Source organism: Mauremys mutica, chromosome 3 (assembly GCF_020497125.1).
Source record: "Mauremys mutica isolate MM-2020 ecotype Southern chromosome 3, ASM2049712v1, whole genome shotgun sequence".
NCBI classification, from domain to species: Eukaryota; Metazoa; Chordata; order Testudines; family Geoemydidae; genus Mauremys; species Mauremys mutica.
In genome coordinates, this window is record NC_059074.1 from 37,139,735 (window position 1) to 37,162,116 (window position 22,382).

At 39.8% G+C, this 22,382-nt stretch overlaps 1 protein-coding gene across 3 annotated transcripts in view; it reads left to right on the forward strand.

Annotated features, from left to right (window-relative positions):
• The window catches only part of EIPR1 (EARP complex and GARP complex interacting protein 1), a 162,783-nt gene that overhangs the window by 4,515 nt on the left and 135,886 nt on the right, over positions 1–22,382 (forward strand). For all 3 annotated transcript variants that reach the window (XM_045010011.1, XM_045010013.1, XM_045010012.1), the window contains exons 2-3: positions 9,503–9,586; positions 16,867–16,999. In XM_045010011.1, coding sequence (XP_044865946.1) covers positions 9,503–9,586; positions 16,867–16,999 — 217 coding nt within the window. The remainder of the gene's footprint in view (positions 1–9,502; positions 9,587–16,866; positions 17,000–22,382) is intronic.

Sequence of the window (22,382 nt, forward strand, 5' to 3'; positions counted from 1 at the left end):
GCAAACAGGTGCAGCACCAGGACAAATTTCCCTATGTTGCCCTGTCAGTGTGCCTCAATATCATACTCACCTTTGTCTTGGCCTTTCTGCTGAGAAGGGTATCAACTGTGGTGTAGTGGTATTTGTGTGGTGGACAAAGACTACAAACTTGCTTTATGCATGCTGCCAAACTCCATCACATACCATTGACTTTTCAGTACTACCTACTTGGGTTGAACTTGAACTACTGATCTATAATCTTCTAATTCAGATAGAATAAACAATGAGTTATCCCAGAAGTCTCATTAACTACAAAATCTCTCCCTGAAAGGTTATTTTAGAATGATATTCTAGGTATAACTATATCAGTCCCTAAACTTTTACCACTAGCAAAATACTAAAAGTAAATCTATAGGTTGGAGTATTGGAGAGAATAGATAAAATGGAAAAAATGCTTAAAATAAGTTTTCTACATGTATTTTCAGACCTTCTTCCACAAAATATGGCACTTTAAAACCCATGTTCTTTATTACACCTCTACCCCAATATAACGCTGTCCTTGGGAGCCAAAAAATCTTACCGTGTTATAGGTGAAACTGCATTATATCGAACTTGCTTTGATCTGCCAGAGCGCACAGCCCTGCCCCCCCGGAGTGCTGCTTTACCGTGTTATATCCGAATTCGCGTTATATCGGGGTAGAGGTGTAGTTAGAACAGCATTTAAAAACAACAACAACAAACACTATTGGCCCACAAATTAGATTTTAATCTATTATTTAAATGCTCCTCTTATCTCTTCCTTCTCTCTGCCCACCTTGGATTTAGAATAGTTGTGAATTAAGAATTTGGGTTGCCTGGTTTTCTTTCAGTACAAAACCATAACTGAACTTTTTCAGCTCAGATCCTACCGTGATGGGTATAGAAACCTAATATGGAACTTTTTCAAGTGATAATTAAAATGTACAGTAATCCTAAATTAACTGTTGTCTAAGCATCTCCTCTTTCTCCATTTCTATACCTTGAGAGGTTCCCTTCTCATGTTGTGGAGAGTGACTTCAATAAAATTTTATCTGGAAAGCTCATATGTTTCAAGTCTTAAAAGACATACATTGGGAGAGTCTTTTGCTTTGTAAGCTTAAAAGTTGAAAATTAGCATTGCTGCAAAACAAAACTTGCTGAAACTTAGTCCATGCTTCTATCTGTAAGCTGAACTGTGAAAATCGGCCTTTTATTCCTACCCTTTGTTTCCTATCTTTTAACCAGTTACTGATCCATGAGCAAACTTTCCCTCTTATCCCATGACTGCCTACTTTGCTTTAGAGCCTTTGGTGAGGGACTTTGTCAAAGGCTTTCTGAAAATCTAAATACACTGTGTCCACTGGCTCACTCTTGTCCACATGTTTGTTGACGCCCCGTCTTCCCCCAAGAATTCTAATAGATTGGTGAGGCATGATTTCCCTATACAAAAGCCATATTGGCTCTTCACAAACATATTGTGTTCATCTATGTGTCTGATAATTCTGTTCTTTACTATAGTTTCAACCAGTCTGCCTGTTACTGAAGATAGACTGACTGGCCAGTAATTGCCGAGATTGCCTCAGAATCCTCTTTTAAAAATTGGAGTGCTATTAGCTATCTGGTACATAGGCTGATTTTAGCGATAGATTGCATACCACAGTTAGTAATTCTGCAATTTCATATTTGAGTTCCTTCAGAAGTCTTGGGTCCATCTGATCCTGGTGACTTATTACTGTTTAATTTATCAATTTTTTCCAAATGCTGTATTTACACTTCAATCTGGGACAGTTTCTAAGATTTGTCACCTTTCTTTGCAGTTGCAAAAAAAAAAAAAAGGCTAATGTAAGTCTGGGGAGTACTAATAAGAGTGTCACATGTAACACACAGGAGGTAACTCCTGCTCTATTTGATGCTAGTGAGGCCTCATCTGATGTACTATGTCCAATTCTCGGTGCCCCACTTTAAGAAAGATGTGGACAAATTAGAGAGCGTCCAGGGGAAAGCAACAAAAATGATAAAAGGTTTAGAAAACCTGACCTATGAGGAAAGGTTAAAAAAACCTGGGCACGTGATAGCAAGAGAGAGGGACAGAGTCTTGCATGCATGCCCAGCTCTGGCCCCAGATCCAGGGGTGGGGCAGGCAGATTCAGCCCGGCAGAATCCAAGTGTGGAAGGGCTTAGTGTGTGGGGATCCAGGTGTGGAATGAAAGGGTTTTGTGTGGGGCAGTCTGTGTGCGGATGGCTCACTGGAGGGTCCAAGTGCAGAGGGGAGTGGGACTCTGCAGAGGGGCCCAGGTGGTTGGGGCTCAGCAGGGATGGTCTGGGGGGATGGGGCTTGGCTTGAGTGTTGGGGGGCTTCGGGCGAGGGGGAATGGGGCTTGGCAGGGTGGGGGGTCTGGGTGCAGCTGGTTGGGGCTCATTGGGGTGGAGGTCTCGGGGGAACTCACTGGGGTTGTCCAGGTGCAGGGAGGGTGGGGCTCATCAGTGTTGGATTTTCAGTGCAGGGGGCTCAGCAGGAGATGGTCTAGGTGCAGGAGTGCGGGTCCAGATGCAGGGTGGTGGAGCTCAGTGCGGGGGTCTGGGTGCAGGGGGTGAAGCTTGGTGTGGTGGGCGTTTTGGTGTAGGGGGCTTGGTGATGGGGTTCTGGGTGTGGGAGGGTGACTTTTGGCATGGGGGTTTTGGGTATGGTGGGGTCGGGACGCACAGGGTTTGTGCGGATGGGGGAGCAGCTCCCTGTACAGTGACCCCTCCCTCCATGGCTGATGAGCGATGGGGGCAGGAAGTGGTGGGGGGAGGGCTGTGGAGTGGCGCTTCTTGCAACTGGGGAGATTTCTGCGGGTGGGTCTGACTTGGTCCCATCTGCTTCTTGCAGGGGAAGAGGAAGTCCCCTGCCCTCCACCCAGCTGGGACTAGCCTGGCGCAGGGTAGGAGCCACTGGCTGAGGTGTCTCCAGCACCACCTTCCTCTCTTCTCCTCCTCCCCATCTCCCGCAGTGGCTTACCTCTCTGCTGGCTGCTCCGGGCACCCAAAACGATGTGCCTGCACTGCTGGGGAGGGACACATTACCGCCCTTGTAGCTCCCCTTTTCTTTCGTGTCAGCAGCCATTTTTCTGTGGGGAAGCAAAGAAATCCGCGGGGGCTGTGAATTCTGAGTGTGCACAGAGGTTCCCCAGGAGTAGACATTGTGGAATCCCCACCATTGGAGGTTTTTAAGAATAAGTTAGACAAATGCCTGTCAGGGATGATCTAAGGTATATTTGGTGCTGCCTCAATGTAGTGCGCTGGACTAGGTGACCTCTCGAGGTTCCTTCCAGTTCTATATTTCTCTTATTGTTGGAATAGGGTAAAGAGACCGGAATATTATTTTAATCAATAATAATTCATAGTTAGACCAACAGTTGTTGAGTGTACAGAGCTTCTTTTTCTAATAGTTAGTGCTGCTCCTCACATCTACTCTTTTTACATAACTCAGGGACTGAAGTTTGTCTTTAAAAACTGGTGCGTTATTGTTTAGACCAAAGCTCTCTGTGTTGACCTAACTCTGCTTTCATTGAAATCAATAGTAAACTCCCATTGACTTCAGAAGTATAAAATTTAGGCCAATGCTGAGCACTTCTGAAAAATCCTATCCTCCTGGTTATCACTAGTTTATTTAATGGGGTCTACTAACATTGTGTGACTGCCACCGATGTCTTTCTCTACCATTCAGGAGTCTAGGGTTTGTCGTGGGCCAGGGTTTCTGTTTCTTGGACTCGGAACTTTGCTGGGTCACTAATTTGTCTCCAAAGCAAAAGCTATCCTTGTTCGTTTTGCCACCATTCAGCTCCACGTAGATGAAAGGTAATTTTGCCAGGGTTAGACTGTGCCATTCTAAGCTGCTTTGAGAGAGGGGAGTGAGGGAGAAAAAGGTTAAATTCTCTAGTTGTGTCAAATATGAGACATTTCTTGAAAGGATCTGTAAACCTGCCTTTGAAGGAGAAGGTGATATAGTGATTGAGGAAGCTGTGACATTTCCTATGGGTACTGAGGGTTGTGAGGGACCTGGCCACCACCTGCCCTTAGCTTGAGGAACTCTTGTCTGTGGCTGCTGTGGATCAGTTCCTTGAAACCTCCAGCCTCTGACAACACAAGCACTACCTTCTAGACCTCGCTCGCTCTCTACGGGCTGGTGATAGGCACACACCAACTTCGGAGTCCTCCAACCATCCCTTCTGAGTGCTCAACCCGTGTTCCTCTGAGCATTCTTGGAACTCTTAGATCCACTGTTCCTCAAGGAATAGTACACATCAGCTTGTAAGATTGAACTCAATATCACTACTCTATTTAACATACAGCAATTAGATAGTGAAAACAATAATAAATTTATTATCAAAGAACAGAGATACAAGTGATAGAGAATATTGGAAACAAATGGTTATATATAAAACAAAATCATAACACACTTTCTAAAGCCTAAACTTAACTAATAAGGCATTTCCTATCTTCTACAAAATAGCTTGCCCCATGTCCTTTTCTTAACATTTTAACCAGGTTGTCTGAGATACCAACTCATAAAATCAAGCTTGCTGGCAGCTTGTCCTCAGAGATTGAAGGAATACTTTGGGTTTTCATCTGCACCCCAGATATAGTTTCAAAAGTTCATTGTCTTATTCCTAAGCAGGATATCTTATGCTATTTTTGTTTTTTCCTTCAGCCTTCACAATCTATTGATTAACATTTTGCTCAGACTCTGAGAACATAAAAATGGCCATGCTGGGCAAGACCAATGGTTCATCTTGCCCAGTGCCCTGTCTTCAGGCAGTGTCTGGTGCCAAATGCGTCAGAGGGAATTAACATAACAGGGAAATTATCGAGTGTTCCGTCCTCTGTCTCTAGTCCCAGCTTCTGGCAGTCAGAGATTTAGGGACATCCAGACCATGGGGATGCATCCCTGACTGTCTTGTCCAGGGGTCCCCAACGCGGTGCCCGCGGGCGCATCTAAATGCGCCTGTGTCCTGGCCGGCGGTGGAGCATCCGCCGAAATGCCGCCCAATTTCGGCAGCGTTTCGGCGGCGACGCCTCTCGATGATGTCACTTGCCACCGATAAGCGACATCATCAAGAGGCGTCGCCGCCGAAATGCTGCAGAAATTTGGCAGCATTTCGGCGGGTGCTCCACCGCCGCCACAGTCCTTCGTCCGGAGGAAAAGGTTGGGGACCACTGGTCTTGTCTAATAGCCATTGATGGACCTATCCTCCATGAACTTACCTAGTTCTTTTTTGAACCTGCTATACTTTTGGCCTTCACAACATTCCACAGCAATAAGTTCCGCAGGTTGACTATGCATTGTGTGCAGGAGTACTTCTTTGTGTTTGTTTTACACCTGCTGCCTATTTCATTGGGTGACCTTGGTTCTTGTGTTATGTGAAGGGGTAAATAACACTTCCTTATTGACTTTCTCCATGCCATTCATGATTTTTATAACCTCTATCATACCCTTCCTTACTTGTCTCATTTTTAAGCTGAACTGTCCAAGTCTTTTTAAATGCTCCTCTTACTGTAAATGGGTGTCCATTGTGAACTATACAATACTTAATTTGCACATGACCAGCCAGGGTGAGATAAGTCTCTTCCCCTTGCCTGCCAGGGTTATGGGAATCCTCTTTTGGTGACTAGCAAACATAAATTTTACTATATATACATAACTCTTTAAAACACTGAATTGCAGCCATCTCTGGCGTGAAAAGCAGCAATAGCTCTTTAAAAGCACACATCTGCACTATGTAACCATTTAGTGCACACATTTTTTAATTTTTGTTTCAATTTAATCCGACTGAAACTGCCAGGGTCAGATGTAGTTACCCAAATAGTAGCTTTTCCTTGATAACTGGATAACATCACATCTACTTTGGCATAGGAGTTCTGGAATGTTTAATGTAATAAGGCTCTCTGGTAGAAAGACAAGATGGGTTAGGTAATATCTTTTATTCTCTCTCCTTTCCCACATGAAAAACAAAACAGTTCATGTTGACATTTAAGTTACTACTGGGCATCTGAGACTAAATTTCACTGAGATGAATGGAGATGAGCTTCTGTTCCAGGCTCTCTCCTCTCTCTAAACATCTTTACATCATTTAGACCCTTCACATTTGAGGTTTTCTTCACAATCATAACAGCTAGAGATTGACTTTTAAAAAAATGAAAGCTGAGATTCTGGAGAATAAGATAAGCTTGAGAGAAGTGTCAGCACAGTGTAGCACCATGCACCTCCTGAATCCAAGCTCTGTTTGTGTGCTAAAGGTATTAGTGAATAAATACTGTTACTGAAACTTCTATTGCTGAGAGAGATGAACTTACACAGACCTCATTTTAAGTCAGACTTTTCTTTTTTTAGTGATTTCACACACTGCCCACCACCTCATGCCCAGTGACCTCTCAAATCTTTGTTTTCTTGAAGTAATATCTTGTCTCCTTTTTTGCTGTAGTGGAGGGGTGGAAGGGTTGTTTTAAATTGATTCAGAGCTCATACTGCTGGTACTAAAAGTATGATAGTTTTACTACCTTGGAAACAGATGATGCATTATAGATACGGTTTTGCATGCATATGGTTATTCCTCTCCAGGTATGTAATTCATGGCTCTATAAACTGCTTTAGGATGCAGTAAATAAAAATGCCAATTCATTTTATTCACTTGACTAGATTATGTCTCTGGTTCATATGCTTTTCAGTATAACCATTGTGTTTCAGTATTAGCTAGGGTCTACCTATACCTATTCAATTGCAGATATGATTGTGGGGCTGGTGTTTTCTGTATCTCAAGCTTTCTGGTGAATTAGGCTGCGCATGTTTCAAGTGGAGGACGACAGCAGCAGTGCACAGTGACTCAATACCAAGGCTTATCATTAAGGTAGGGGAGGGGAGCTTAGACCATCAGTTGCCAAAGCTTGAAGTACTATTCTCCTATACATTGACCACATGCTCAAAGCAAATGTCCTGTCCATCTGAAGTACCTCTATCACCTATTGAAATGATCATTTATTTATTTGTATTGCTATAGCACCGAGGAGCCCTAATTATGGATCAGGACCCCATTGTGCTAGGTGCTGTACAAACACACAAAAAGACAGTCCTTGCCCCAAGGAGCTTACAATTTAAGTCTAAGACGACAACAGATGGATATACACAAACAAGGAAATTCAATTAAACAAGAGGCAATATTGGTCAGCATGGTAGGCAGAAATTTCTGCACACCAATAGCTGTTTGTTTTGCTGTTATGACTTTCTCTGAATCAACCTGCCTGAGTAGACACAATAAAAAATAACAGATTTGCATACTTGTGCATGGGCCATCTGAAGGTCCGTTATCTCTATTAAGAATCAAACTGTTTCAGATACTGTTAAGCCCCTATTGACAAATCTGAATCTGATAAACCCACAGATGCATTTTCCATTCTTTGAATGAGGATAACATGTAGGAAGTCAGTTCTTTATTTTGAAATGTATTACAGTTTCAGATATTTAACCCAAACTTTTCATATTTTCAGCAGAGTGGGGGGGAAAATACAATTCCCATTTTTAGTTTTTTGGAGGGGGAAGGAAGAAGAAAAAGTTGATTGTACATAGACAAATGTGAGCATATGGTGACATTCTCTCTTTCTTTTCTTGTTTTTTATTTTATTTTAAAGTGCACCTTGAGCCTAAACTGCTTTTAAGAAGAGGCTCTTTAAAGATGAGGAAACAAAGTTCTTACCAGTATTTCTTTATTCCATGAAAGACCCAGGAGATCATTTTTTTGTTGTTCTGTTCTATTCCACTTGTTAAACAACTGAAGTCTATTTGGTTGAAGGAGGTTTGTAATGACTGGGTTGTTTCTAGTGGTGCTTTCGTGAAAAGAACTTGGCAGGAGATTTGAAATGAAAAGAAGTTCTCACCATGGCTGAGGGAAAATCCACATTGTAAACTTTATATAAAAATTAAAAGCTTGTTGGTGAACTTTCTTGCTGTCACTGAACACTACAGACTAGCAACATTAGCTCTGTATAGACCCAATGCAGGTAGATGTAATGTAAGTTTAATTGCATAGATCTGATGTAAATCCATAGTGATTCGTTTCTATTATTTCAGAGTTTAGCATGTACTGAGAATAAACCGTCAATTGAATCAAAATTTCTGCTCAATTTATGATTTGTTTAAATGCTCACTGTGTACTAGTTTTTGACCATTAAACTCATTTTACGTGTTACTCACGTCAGGTTTAAATCTAAAGTAGAAAATGTAGTTTTTTGTCTAAATCAGTGTTCAGTCTAGCATCTGAAATGTTTATCTGTTCAGTGCTGCTTCAGAATGAATTCTGAATTCCAGGTCCAATCTGATCGTAACCCCCTAGAAGATGGTTGGACTGCTTGTTTTATTCAATGAAGATCTAAGTGTGTTTTTACAAAATGCTATTCTGTAATTAACTTGTGGTTAAAATGAAATAGATAAAATAATAACACTCTTAAAAGCATGTCTCTCCAAAGTTCTAGCCACCTTAATCATCAATTAAAAATAGATTCTTAATCAATAAGTCTATTGTAAATAAAACAGCATCTAATCCCCCAGCATTTAACTATTAGTCATCCAAAAAAGAATGGGTGTAGTGGAGGTGGGCAGAGCTACTAGCTACCTCAGTCCTTCCAAAATGTCGTCTTAAAAATATGGGCTTTGCAGCATGCCTGGAGTGTCTACAGGTTTGGGATATTTAAGAGCAAGTGGGGATGTGAATTCCAAAGTTATCTGAGGTTTTATTACAGCATCTTATTGGTCTCTTTAGCAAACTGGCCAAAGACTGAAATATCCTCTACCAGTGAGAGGAGGTCCTTTGAGGGCAGGGTTGAGGGAATTGGCAGGGTAGGGTGGGAATGGCTGCATATCACTGCCAGTACTGTGCCTTTTTAATGAGTAAGTAGAGGATGATGATTTCCATTATGGTCATTCTAATATGGTCTTAGCTTTAGTGTCTTAATGTTGAAAAACAAAGTGGACCAAGAACTTCTTTCCTTCTAGCTTCCTCTTTCCTGTGAATAGTAGGGAAAAGAATGAATTGGTGAATTTCCGTGTGGGTTCAGGAATCTTACTTAAAGTGTAAAATGTTTATTTTGAATAATTTGTTCAAGAATGCCCTTTGTCATTGCAGTGGCCTTAAGTATTTTTGAACCTCCTTCCCAGGTTTCACGATTCTGAGTTCATTAAGAAGAATTAATTTGGGAGAAATCCTTAACATTGAATTGTTTTTTAAATAAATATGGGTACATCATTTATTTAGCACCCAGAATGTAGTAGGTACTTTACAGATGTGAGAAGCAATCCCTTCATTAAAAAACGTAGGTAAATAGCCTAAATACAGATAAAGTTCAGGAGAAAGATGCAGTGTAAAAGTTTGGTGCTTAAGGTGATCAACTGGGATGTCTTTTATGTTCCAAGATTTTCACAAATTATTAATGTATTGCATTTGTGTTTTTATAATGGTTTTCTTTTTTTTGCTAGGCCCGTGCTTTAACACCCCAGATAGCAGAAACGGATGCAATTCGATTTTTGGTTGGGACACAGTCTCTCAAATATGATAATCAGGTAAACTTTTGTCAGAATAATACATGTTAAGTATCAGGAATATTCTTTAACTTTTTTTACCAGTATATTACTTCATTTTCCTGCCAAGTTTGAGCATTAGATGCTTTATTTTAAAAATATGTTTTATGTGAACAAAATGTACACATTTTGATAAGTAGTTAGGTGAATGAGATCTCTCTTTTTTTTTTTAAAGGTTAATATATTTTCATAGTCACCTGATTTTCTAAGACTGGTGAATAATTAGTTTTAAAAAGTTTATCATAACTTATTTGAGAGAAATTGCAAAAATTAATCAAATTAGTTATTTAATAAATATTATTTGACCAGTTCTAGTTCTAAGTTACTCCTTTTGATTTTGTAGACCCATTTTAAACTGCAGAACAGGTAACCCAATTAAAATAAATCCTGCTGTCCATTTTGAAATCATAGTTAGGCCCTGATGATTTACTTCAATGGAACTCCTTAAAGACAAGTATGTGTAAGTATTGGCAGGATCTGTGCCTTTAGGTTTTAATTAGTAATTGTCTACAGCTCTATTCCCATGAGCCTAACGTCATTTTTTGCCTATGAATATCCATAAAACTTCCATCGCTGTGTTTCTGCAGGGAGTAAGGGCTACAGTGACGTACAGCCTATACACTGCTGCCTATTTTGTCCAATCTGTCCTTGTAAAATAGCTGACTTTTTTTTTATAAGATTAACTTTAGGACATGCCTTTATATTGAAGGGCAGGCTGGAGCCCTAAAACAAATTAAAAACCCCATAGTGTTAGTACAGTCATTGATTTTTCACATTAGAATAGTTTCAGTAACAGTATTTATTCACTAATACCTTTAGCACACAAACAGAGCTTGGATTCAGGAGGTGCATGGTGCTACACTGTGCTGACGCTGATCTCATTCTCAAGCTTATCTTATTCTCCAGAATCTCAGCTTTCATTTTTTCAAGTCAATCTCTAGCTGTTATGATTGTGAAGAAAACCTCAAATGTGAAGGGTATAAATGATGTAAAGATGTTTAGAGAGAGGAGAGAGCCTGGAACAGAAGCTCATCTCTATTCATCTCAGTGAAATTTAGTCTCAGATGCCCAGTAGTAACTTAAATGTCAACATGAACTGTTTCTTTTTTCATGTGAGAAAGGAGAGAGAATCATAGACTTACTGTGAATGTCTCATTTTGGTGTTATTAGTAGGTGTTGAGTTTGAGAGATGTCGTGTCCCGCCCCTGTCAAGAAGGAGCTGAGCAGAGTGCATGGACAAAGTCAAGCTCTGTCAATGGGGAGCTGAGCTCAGAGGGTGTGCATAATCGTATTTTGAAAAGCTGTACAATCCAGTGTGAGCAGTATCTCACTTGGGTAGTTTATATGGTTGGAACAGGACCACCACCTTTCACCCCAGTTTGACCACTGAACACAGCATCCATAATGGCATAGCAAACACAACCGTTTCACCTTGTTTGTTCGTATAGGCACGTTGGCACTCTGTAGTATGAAAACCAGACCTTTGCCCCGAAAAGCTTACTCCTTCCAATTGACAGAGAACATGATGAAAAATAAAAAACATACCAAGATTGGGAGAATGAGGAGACACGATAGAAAATGTAGGGAAGGGAGCAATGTTCCTAGAGAATTATTTTCAAAATGCATATTATTTTGTTTTTATCCTATTATTTTGTTAAATATAACCTAGAATGCAAGGGAGAACAGGTAGTGTTGGAGCCGAAGTTAGCAATGGAAAGCTACCTGAAACTGAGTTTTGGAGAGGGGAAACTACATGATGTATAAATAATAAGAAGAGAAGCTGTTCAAGATATAAAAATCTGGGTGCAGTGTTATATATTTGTATAAATTATGGTTGGCAGAGGGAGAAGAAAATGACTTACAGAAAAAAATTCAGTTTAAAAAAACAAAGGAGCAAAACTTTTTTCATTGTTATATCTCAGATATTGAAATGCCCGAAGATTAACTATTGACTGTGAAGGTGTTTTATGCTAACTGGGTAATTACATCTAGTTTTTTGCCTAGGATAAACTATCTTTGACTTCACGGACTATTTAGCTGAGGATTTAGTTATTATTTTTTAAGGAGGAAGCACCCTTTAGTTATCATCTAATATCCAATTAGTTTCAAATCGTTAACATTTACTGAAAGGAAATTGTTGACATGATTCTGACAAGGTGATTGTGGGCATTAATTCTTTACTCTAATCCTGTACATACATGTTGAACCTGCATCTAGCACTTTTTTTTCTCTCTTTCAAGGGAATAGCACTAACAATAGAAGTGCAGTGCTTTTAGTGAGCTATTAACAAATAGTTGTGGTTAATGGCCCTTGGCTGTGCTTCATGCCATCATCTTCTCCCAGCTAGTCATTAATCCCTAAGAAATGCTATAGGCCTCAATCACTATTGCTTAATTCTGCACCACTTTTTTTCCCATTACTTGACCTATCTTTAGTAGCTGGCTGGCACCTTTGGTGCTGTGACTTCTAACCAGGGGCTACACAGTGAGAAGGGTTTTTCATATAGCATCAATATATGCAGAATCTCTTGTTTTGTTTCAAGTCACATAAAGATGTGTCATAGAAGAAAGCTAGTCCCAGAGCTGTCCTGATTTATGGAGGTAGGAAGTTCAAAAATAGCTTTGCAGCTAATGGAGGTATTTACAGAAGATTAATTGAAAACAGAAAACACTTCATTTGTAACATTTATATTAAAAGCGGAGGAACAATAATAATAAAAAATGATGATAAAATTATTTTTGTTATGGCAACACCCAGAATGTCAGTGGTTCTCAGACTTTAAGATCTAGCATGCTATATCTAGTATTTGGCATTCCACCATCATAACTTAGTCAGTGTAATTTATAATGGTAAAGCAAGCCAGATGCCACAGTTTCATAACCACTATTCTTTGTTGCTATCTGTACACACATGAAAAGACGGTCCTCACACTGAAGACATTACAGTCTAAAAACACCTGGAAGGTGGAGTAAAGGGGGATATGGAGATAATCTATATAGATATAAAAGCAAAGTCGTTATGATGTCTGACACATTCTTAGTTCAATGGGTTTTATTTAATTTTTTATTATGGGGTCAGAGGTGTGGTGAGCAGGGAATAGGAGAAGGAAGGAATGGGAGGAGAATCAGTGTGGAGGATGATGTGCAGAAAGAAAGAGGAAAAGATGGAAGGAGCATGGATGGCAGGGAGAACCAGGCTTACAGCACAGGAACTGTAAAGAAGGAGGCAGGAGGGAAGTTGGAGCTAACAACCAGTTAGGGCAGACTGCACATTGGAGAATAGAGTCTGATGGCCTAGCAGGGATTCAGGGGCTATCAGTGTGTGCTGCCACACTGGCTCCTGTAAGGAGGGGGATTCTTGGCTCCTGGGGGGTCAGTTCCACTTTGAAAAGTCCTATGCTTCATCCCACAGAGCTGGAGGTGAAGTCCTCTGCCTGTTTTCTCTCCATACAACCTTTCCAGAAAGGGGCAATTATAAGTATTAGTCCCTGTTTTTTTCCCCACTGTCATCCTGTTCATTGATGCATTCTGTTTCTTACTCTTGTCTAGTTCCCCTCCCTGATGGTGATGCAAGGTCTTTGGTCTTGTCCCTTTAAATACTATTCTCTGCTTAACGTCCCTGCTTCTACATGTGTCTCTTTCTAGTGCTGTTTCATGCATCTATGGAAATGGAGGCATAGAAGCTCTTGGAACAGGAAAAGAGCACTGTACTGGGCTTTTGCTATTGTCAAGCGGGGAAAGCAAGGGTTGGATTTTACTCTCTGCAAGGCCCTAAAGTGACACCCTTAATCTTTGATTTAGAAAGAGGAACCAAGGTGGTGGTTAGAGGTGAGAAGGAAAGGACCTCCTTATAAAATGGATTTGACCAACCTTGTTTGAACTGGACTTTCCTGACTTGAGCCATTACAAGCCACAACTGTACGTGGCCTGAAAACTATTCAGTTATAAGGATCACAAAACTTAAACATCTGTGTAAAATTTTGTTCTGGAGAAAATCAGACAGAAGTGTTGAAGGATCATTCTTTAGTGAACTTTCAATATTTTGGAAGAAAACTAAACATGTTGTTCTTACTTTCAGCTTGTGTACATGGTGAATTCTCCCAGAATAGCTATAGCGGAATAATTATTCTGCTATCACTGTACTGGTATTATTTCCCTGTGTGGACACTCTTTTCTGGCATAAAAGTTATTTTTATTAGCAAAGCAAAGTAATTCTGGTTTGGAGCATCTATACGGGGGCATTATTCAGCTATAGCTGTACCAAAACTTCTCCATGTTGACAAGCCATTACTTACATGCTAACTCTGTGCTTTTCTAAGGTGCTTGTCACCATGGTATCTAATTCACGCAACACATGATTATATTTAATCTATTAACTCATCTGTGCACTTGTTAACTTTTGATTGATGTCTTACCTGGACAACACTGGTTAGTACATTTCAGAGTTGAAGCCCATATAGGAATATAATGTGAGGTGTTCTGTCTTATTTGCCAGTATTGGCCATTATGGCATCTCATTGTGTTAAGTATAAATTTGGCCAAAGTGTATTTGAAGAAAACACTAAATATGAATGATGGAAGAACTAACAAGATTTCATCAACTTTAGAAATGTGTGCTGAATGCTAAGAAGACTAAGAAGAACATTAGCACAGAAACCATGGAGAGAGAATATTTTTTTTCCATTGTTAAGCCCCCTCCCTTCTTACTCACAGCAGGCCAACATGTTCACACTTTGCTGTAGCATCTCTTCTTGTACCCAGGATGCATGTTACAGCTACCAAGGAAGGATATTCTGTATTTTCCCTACACCAAAAGGACATAAAAATAAATAACCTTTTGTCAAATGTGAAATTTTATTTTAATCAAGGATTTATCTTCAACCTGCACGAGTTGACTCTGCTCCTGCAGAATTACCTGGTAATTGTGAGATCAGCTGAAGCAGAATCTTCACAACAGAGTAGAAACTGTCTATATGACTTTGAGGGGCCTTATATAAGTGTAAAAGGTACTCTTTTGGTTTATGTGCTGAATGACCCACTTAACCTGGTTAGCAGGCGACATATAATACACATTGCTGAAGTAAATGGATTTTTGATTTGTAGTTCACCTTTAGGGAACCAATTGCACTGCAAGTAGGCTGCTTAATAATTTCAGTAGGAGGATTCACATTTTTTGAGAGTAAGGAAAAGATGCAAACAGGCAGGACTGATGTATTGCGTGCTGCAGCATTGGCCTAAAGTTTTAGTTTGAATCTTTCCATATGCAGGGTAGTACAGCGATTCTCACATTCTAAACATCCTGCTATAAATCTTTCTCTTACTTGAAATGGTGAACTGGAGGGCTCCTGTCTGTCTCAGGGATGCAAGACTGAGAAGCAACTGTAAAAGATTCATGTCGTAGGAATAATAGGAATTGCCCTTCAATCCTAAGTATGGAGCTGTTTAGAGGTACGTTAGGCCAAAGAATTATAAAAGGAAGGAATTCTTCCCCTGACTGTAATTCCAGTGTACATTGCTATTGCCTTCTCTTTATCGACATGTCCCAAATTAATAAATATGGTATTTTGCTTCCAGTTTGTCTGCAAATAGTTGGAATTGTAAGTTTATCCAGCACAAATATGCATTTTACCTTTGATAAAGAGTCTCACAACATACTTTATAGTGACTGTCAAGAGCGAAAAAGAGAAGGCCTGGAGATCAGATATAAAGATGAAGTGAGGGAGAAATCATTATAGATGAGGCAGCACAAGTCATAATGTGCAGTTGTGGGAACAGGATGTAGAGGAGGCCAAGGTAGGGTCTGGCAAAGTAGATGATGCTCAAGCAAGAGTTAAGGTAACATGAAACCAGGGACAATTTTTTAAGAGGCAGAGGGTCACTTTAAATTGGACATGAAGATGGATATGCCTTTGTAAAGGGGATGAATGTCTCACTTCATAGATGGATTCATAGTTTGGGTCATCAAATGATGACTAGAGAGAGATGACTCCTTGAGCAACTGATGAGCATTTTAGATTCTTAGATGTTTTAGAGCCTGATAGGAGACTAGGAGAATGGTACTGGTATCGGGGAACCAAAGTCCAATTTAAGACAGTAATTGCAGATGGCAGCACTGAAGAGAGTGAGGAAAAGGTGAATACTAATTTGAGATGAAAGAAACTAGAGGATATAACCCTTGCTGTAATTGGGAGTTGATGGATTGAGAGCAATATCATCTAGTAGTGAAGGGAATACTTAGTACTGCAAAACTAAACAAACAAATCCTAAAACTGGACTGATTGGTTCTATCCAGCACATTAAACACTTCAAAAAAATGGCCTACAGCACTGTCTGGCTAAGCTTTTAGTATGACCTAATTTAATAGTAGGGAATAGGATGTCTTTAGTTTTTTTTTTCCTTTGCCATGTGGAAGGTTCTGTTCTTGAACCTCTGATAGGGCAAAGTTACTCATGCATGTTAAGTGTTTTTCAGGGGCAGTCTTAGTCAGTTTCCCCTGCTTTTTGTGTGAGTCTTCCACATGGTAGCTGAGGAAATAAACCCAATTTTTAAAAATTGGGAAAAGTGTTTATAAAACAAAAGAAAAAATTGGAAGGGGGGGGGGTTGTGAGTAACACCTGAAACCACTTGTTAAATCTTATAAACAATTGGCTAGATTTTAAGTTGACTACGTTGTTATAAGTTGAAAGGTTGACTTTTTTTTTACCCTCTCTATTTTTTTAAATGGTGACAGATTTCCTGATGTGTCGGTGATAAGTGCAGATGTATATACAGTAGTTGAAGAGAGAGTGCTGAAAAACTTCTAGTAGGACATCAGTTTTCCTATTACATCTACTAATAATCCCTCTTTTTATCCACTTAAGGGAGATTCATTTCTGTTGATCTGGATACAGAATAATCTTAGACATTTAGATGGAGGGTTTGAATGCTTTCATTTCAGTTAATTGCCAGCAAAGTGGTGAGCTGCAAGTTAAGGGCTCTAGTAGCTCATTTCCTGTTAACCATCAAATGGAAAATGTGATTGTATTCTGTAGTCGCAACACTAGGGAAAATAAACAAAAGGGATTTCTTCACAATAAGATAATCACTTTTTTAGAGAAAATATCCTGCATGAAATTAAAGCGTTATATTGTTAGTATAACAATTAATTAAAGTAGATATCAGTCATAAAACTCATATTACATGGTTCTGTGCTGTCGTCATGTATAATTAAGACCCACAGGAAAACAGTGGAGCCCTAATGTTATGTTTTTATTGTATTTGTAGATTCACATAATAGATTTTGATGATGAAAATAACATTATAAACAAAAATGTTCTCATCCATCAAGCGGGTGAAATTTGGCACATTAGTGCCAGTCCTGCAGATAAAGGTGTGCTAGCAACCTGCTACAATAAAAGTAAGTGCATTTTAACAACTTATCTGAACTTGTGTGTTTTAATATTTATAGGATGTACAATAGCTGTGCACCTGGCAATAAAAGTAGCTTAAAATGGGATCTCTTCTATTATATGCACTTTTTCAAAATGCTTTCTTAAATATACATTACTGAAACAAGATTAAAAAATAAATGTAAGTTGTTTCCTAGATTAAATTTACTGAACTAGAGTTGCCTTCTATCTATATTTTTATAGGCTTCGGTACTTAGAGTTCATGTTTACTGGTTTTTCAAACTGGTAATGTAAAAGATGGTTTCAAAATAGTGTATTGCCATCACTAATGTCTTCTAGAAAGGGCAGAAACATTTTAATATAGTAGTTACAAATTACATATATAATACTCATACACAGGGCCGGTGCAAGGATGTTTCGCACCCTAGGCGAAACTTCCATCTTGTGCCCACCCCTCCCTGAGCCCTGCAGCAGCTCCCCCCCCCCCCCCCCGAGGCGCCCCCTCTGTGGCAGCTCCCTCCCCCCCGGGGAGCCGTGCAGCAACTCCCCTCCCAGCTCACCTCTGCTCCACCCCCTCCCCGAGCCCTGCGGCAGCTCTTCTCCCCTCCCCCCCATGGCAGCTCCCTTCCCTGACCCAGGGAGCAGTGCAGCAGCTCCCCGCCCCCAGCTCACCCCTGCTCCGCCTCCTCCTCGAGCCCGCCGTCGCTGCTTCACTTCTCCCGCCTCCCAGGCTTGTGATGCCTAAGCTGATTGGCGCCTCAAGTCTGGGAGGCGGGAGAAGTGAAGCAGCGACGGTGGGCTTGGGGCAGAGGCGGAGCAGGGGTGAGCTGGGGCAGGGAGTTCTCCTGCGTGCCGCCGCCTCCCTCCCCCCTTACTTACTGCAGGCGGCCCTCCCCGCACCACCCTGCCCCAGCTCCCTCCGCCTAAATGCCAGCGGCAACTGAGGCTGCCGAAGATCCGGCCGCCGTGGTCGCCACCGAAGACAATGCTGCCCCCCAAATCCTAGCGCCCTAGGCAACCGCCTAGGTCGCCTAATAGGTTGCACCGGCCCTGCTCATACACACATAGAGGATTGTATAGCTTTTACCTAAAATATCTCACCAGCAACAGCTTAAGACTCCTTGGCCAGCCTAAACTTGCATGCACAGCTATTGTCTGAAGATGCTCTGTATACTTCCTGGGCCAGAATATGTCCTACTCTTTTCCCACTGGATAGTGGGAAGTTTATCTCTGGCAAGCAAAGGGACCTATGATATTAGTTAGAAAAATATTCAGTTTCATTAAAATAAATTCTAGGCCATAGTTTTTTTTTTTTTTTTTTGAAGATAACCGTCTCAATGTGAATGGAATATAAATTAACATTTATTTTCCTGAATCTCGAGACAGATCCAGAGCCTCAGCTACTTCTCATACTTCAACCTTGTAGCTATATCTGTGAAATTAAGACTCTGCTCACTTACTGCTGGCATTCTAACCCATTAATAAAAACGGTCATAAATAACGTTTTCTTATGCTTAACAAAACTAAGACTAATTCCTAGTGGATGGGTACAGTAACAAACCTTTTTAGTTTTCTAAGGAGGGAATTGGGCTGAAACACAGAGACAAACTGGTACTGGCATAACTTATTGGGCATAACTTCCTCACCTTGCCAGTGATCCATGGGGAAGGTTGAAAGAGCTGGAATCTGTCCTAAAATTCTATACCTATTTAAACAACTTCAAGCTAGTTTCTCAGTAGCTCCTTGATAAAATCACCTGGTAATGTGCAGGTATACTATTTTTTGAAACAAACAAACAAAAAAACCCTCTAGTTCCTTAATGCTGTTTTTCTTTAGTTTTCTTGAGCTGGTGAGTACTAATTTTAAAGAGCTTTGAACTATGCACAGTGTGAAATGTGTTAAAGAACAAATTAGATACTTGTTTTTATTTGCAGTTGTACAGCAAGTGGAGTAGGTAGGTAGATGATATCCCATTCATTTTTTTCAGTTTTTGCATAAAAAATTTATATATTTCTTTTGAATGTAAACATTAATAGTTTTAAACTATGTCTACAGCTATCTTTGGACTTTTTTTTTCTCTAGAAAATATTGCACTCTAAGGAAAAATCTTTCTAAAATCACTATTAAAGACTGTATCATGTTGCATTGTTTGTAATAGGAATATGTGTAAGAGTTTAAGAATTGCATTTGTTTGATAGGTAGCTTATTTAATATTCTTATACTAGAAATGATGGGGCTGAATCTAAACACCTCAGTTTTTTTTGTGATATTCTGTTTCAATCTATATCCATTTTTTTTATATCTGCAGCTTGGACCTATGTCTAGTTCACATGTTTATTTTTTCTGTTCTAGCCTGTGTGTATTCTAGCTCACGTTTGTTTACTCAAACTAATTTATGTATATTAAGTTGTATTATTTGGGCTTCATGCATCTTCATTTAGAATAATCGGCCACATGCATTTAAGAGAAAACAAGTTCTGATTCAGAAATTATTATTGATGTTTCTAAATAACAATGTCTGGAGTAGAAAGCACACAGTGTGGTGTTCTTATAACAAGGAATATTGAATGTAGCAGGCAACTTACTTTAAGTAGTAATGCAAGCAAATGAAACAATCAAACCCTTTTAGAGCTACTACTTTGGCATATTTTTGTCACTGTAAGAAGAGCCTCTAACTTTCCTCTTGTCTAGCCACCAGACATATGAGGTGTTGTTTTGGGATAGCCTTAGTTACTCATATTGAAGCCATCTCTCCATTGGCAGCATAAGACTCCTTCTGGAAAATTTAGATAGGCTCCCATTTTCAACCACAATACTAATTTTAGCTTTCAAGTCACTGCACTATATTGTCTCCCCCTATTTCTATGAACCTTCTTACCTCCACAGACCATTTCATCAGCTGTGCTCCTCTGCTTAGTGTTTGCTAAATCACATTACTTCCACTGGAAAACTGAGATGGTATTCTAATCTTTTATTTTTCCTTCTTTCTGGATCTCTTCTGTTTGAACTACTTGTAAATTAGTTTGTCATCCATAGCAGAAGTTGCCTTCTTACCTTGGACATCTTTTTTTTGTTTTTAACTTGATTATTATAGCGCATAGGGAGATGTCTTCTATGTAATGGACAATTACCTAAGTGCTGTCTGTAATTTTTGATACTTGAAAAGATGTTATGGTGCTAAGTTTCACTGGAAATTGATAAGAAATTTTTTGCATGAGACTAGGTAATTAATACAAGGTCACTGTCTTTCCCTTCTAAGAAAAAAAACCCACACGTGCATACTCCCTCCCCCCCTTCAAATAAGTCTGTCCAGTTTGGTCAGTCTGGGTTATCTGCTGCCCCTCTTCAAACTGGGACTGAAAAAGTCTATTGCCAGCACTTGTACTTCAGCAAGATGGCAGTAACGCTTCAAAATGAAGATTGTGCGTGTGTGAGAGAGGTTTGCTATGCTAATGCAGGACACAGGAAAAGAGTGTAAGGAAATGTGACTTGTGCCCATTTTTAGTAGCTATCTTTGAAGTTACCAAAATGATGGGCAAAATCTGGGGAAGAAGAAAAGTGGGATAATTACACTTTCACTTCAAAGCTCTTTGAGAGAAAGCTAATGGGTAAAGCACTTATGAACTCCTCTATACAAGTCACCTTAAATACAAAAGCAAACTTATTATACGAAAAAGCCTTGGAGAATAACCTCAGTGGGAATAACTTTCGTTTGTTACTTTTTTGAAGTATGTTTGTTTAGCTACCAAAGTCAAGACTGAACTGTGGCTTCCTATTGTTTCATACACCAGAAAAAGGCACAATATATACGTATCAAAGTATTTGTGAATCTGTGGGCAGATCTACACTGGGGGGGCATCGATCTAAGATACGCAACTTCAGCTACGTGAATAGTGTAGCTGAAGTCGAAGTACCTTAGATCAAATTACTTACTGTCCTCACGGCGTGGGATCGACGTCCGCGGCTCCCCATGTCGACTCCGCTACCGCCGTTCGCGTTGGTGGAGTTCCGGAGTCGACAGGAGCGCGTTCGGGGATCGATATATCGCGTCTAGATGAGACGCGATATATTGATCCCCGAGAAATTGATTGCTACCCGCTGATCCGGCCGGTAGTGAAGACGTACCCTTTATTATTTCTTTCTATATATTTAAATAGATAGACATAATTGCATTTTTTATTTTTACAGGCTATCAGGAAATTTGAACCTCCATTTTTTAGCTTGTGTACCCCTTTTTTTACTACTTGAATAATATTCTCTACCTATATCACATGGCTGTTGTGAGGCTTAATGCATTTCTTTTTTTTGCAACAGATATTGTGGACATGCATATTAGTGTAATCTTGCCTCTGTTTCAGTGTTTTTCATTCAATCTGATGTATCACTTTTGAGACTGACTACTTTTCTTCCTAAACTCTCTAACTTCAGTTAGTCTGTCCTGTGTTGCTACAAGATTATCTTGAGTACTCTGTTTCCCTAAACTATTTTTTGAGCGTAGCTGTTTCCCTGTTTTTCTCCTTACCTTTGTGGCTTAGGGTGAAAATATTTTTTGCAGGCTCTTTGATACCTTTCCCTCCAATTTTCAGTACAATCTTTTACACTTAAGTTATTTAGATGTTATACATCTAAACTTTATTAAGTTAACTTTATTAAGTAATTTAGATATTATGTTATAGTAATGGCATCTAATCAACAGAGGGCACTAACATTTTGGTTCTGTTTAATGGATGTCGTTACTCAGATGCTTCCCTTATATTATATTTTTTGAGACACAGCACGGATAGCCATGGTACTACAAAATGGTTTGTAACCCACAGGATGTCTGCTTAATTTTAGTTCAAAGTATGGTAAGAACTGGCTAAGAGAAACAGACACTCAGTACAGAAAGTTACACCATTCAGAGATCAAGATCTAAAATGGAAGAAGTGGGTCACATGTATCACTTCATAATATGATAGTATTAACAGAAGAAAAAGCAGACTTCCAGTATTCTATAGTGTTGTGATGTTTTTGGTCATGCCTCCTGTGTTATGGACGCTATGAACTAATGTAATGGTCAAGAGGAGTGCCCTCCTATAGAGAGTCTTGTATATTTCCTCAAGAGTAAGGAAATGATGATGCTCATCAGTAGCTCTTGCAGGCTTTTAAAAAGTCAGAGCCTCTCTCTCACATCGACTCCTGCCTTTTCCTTTCCAGAATACATAGCTGCTGCTCCCAGAGCTGCAATTACAGTAGTAAGATTTTCTCTTCTGAATCATCCATCTGGCTGGGAAACCACCTCCACAAGAGGCATGAAGCCATGTTTGGAATCAGGAGCCATATACAAAATGTAAGAGGGAAAACACAACCTCTTCACTGCCTTGTGGCATCTGGCACATTTTATGGAGCAAG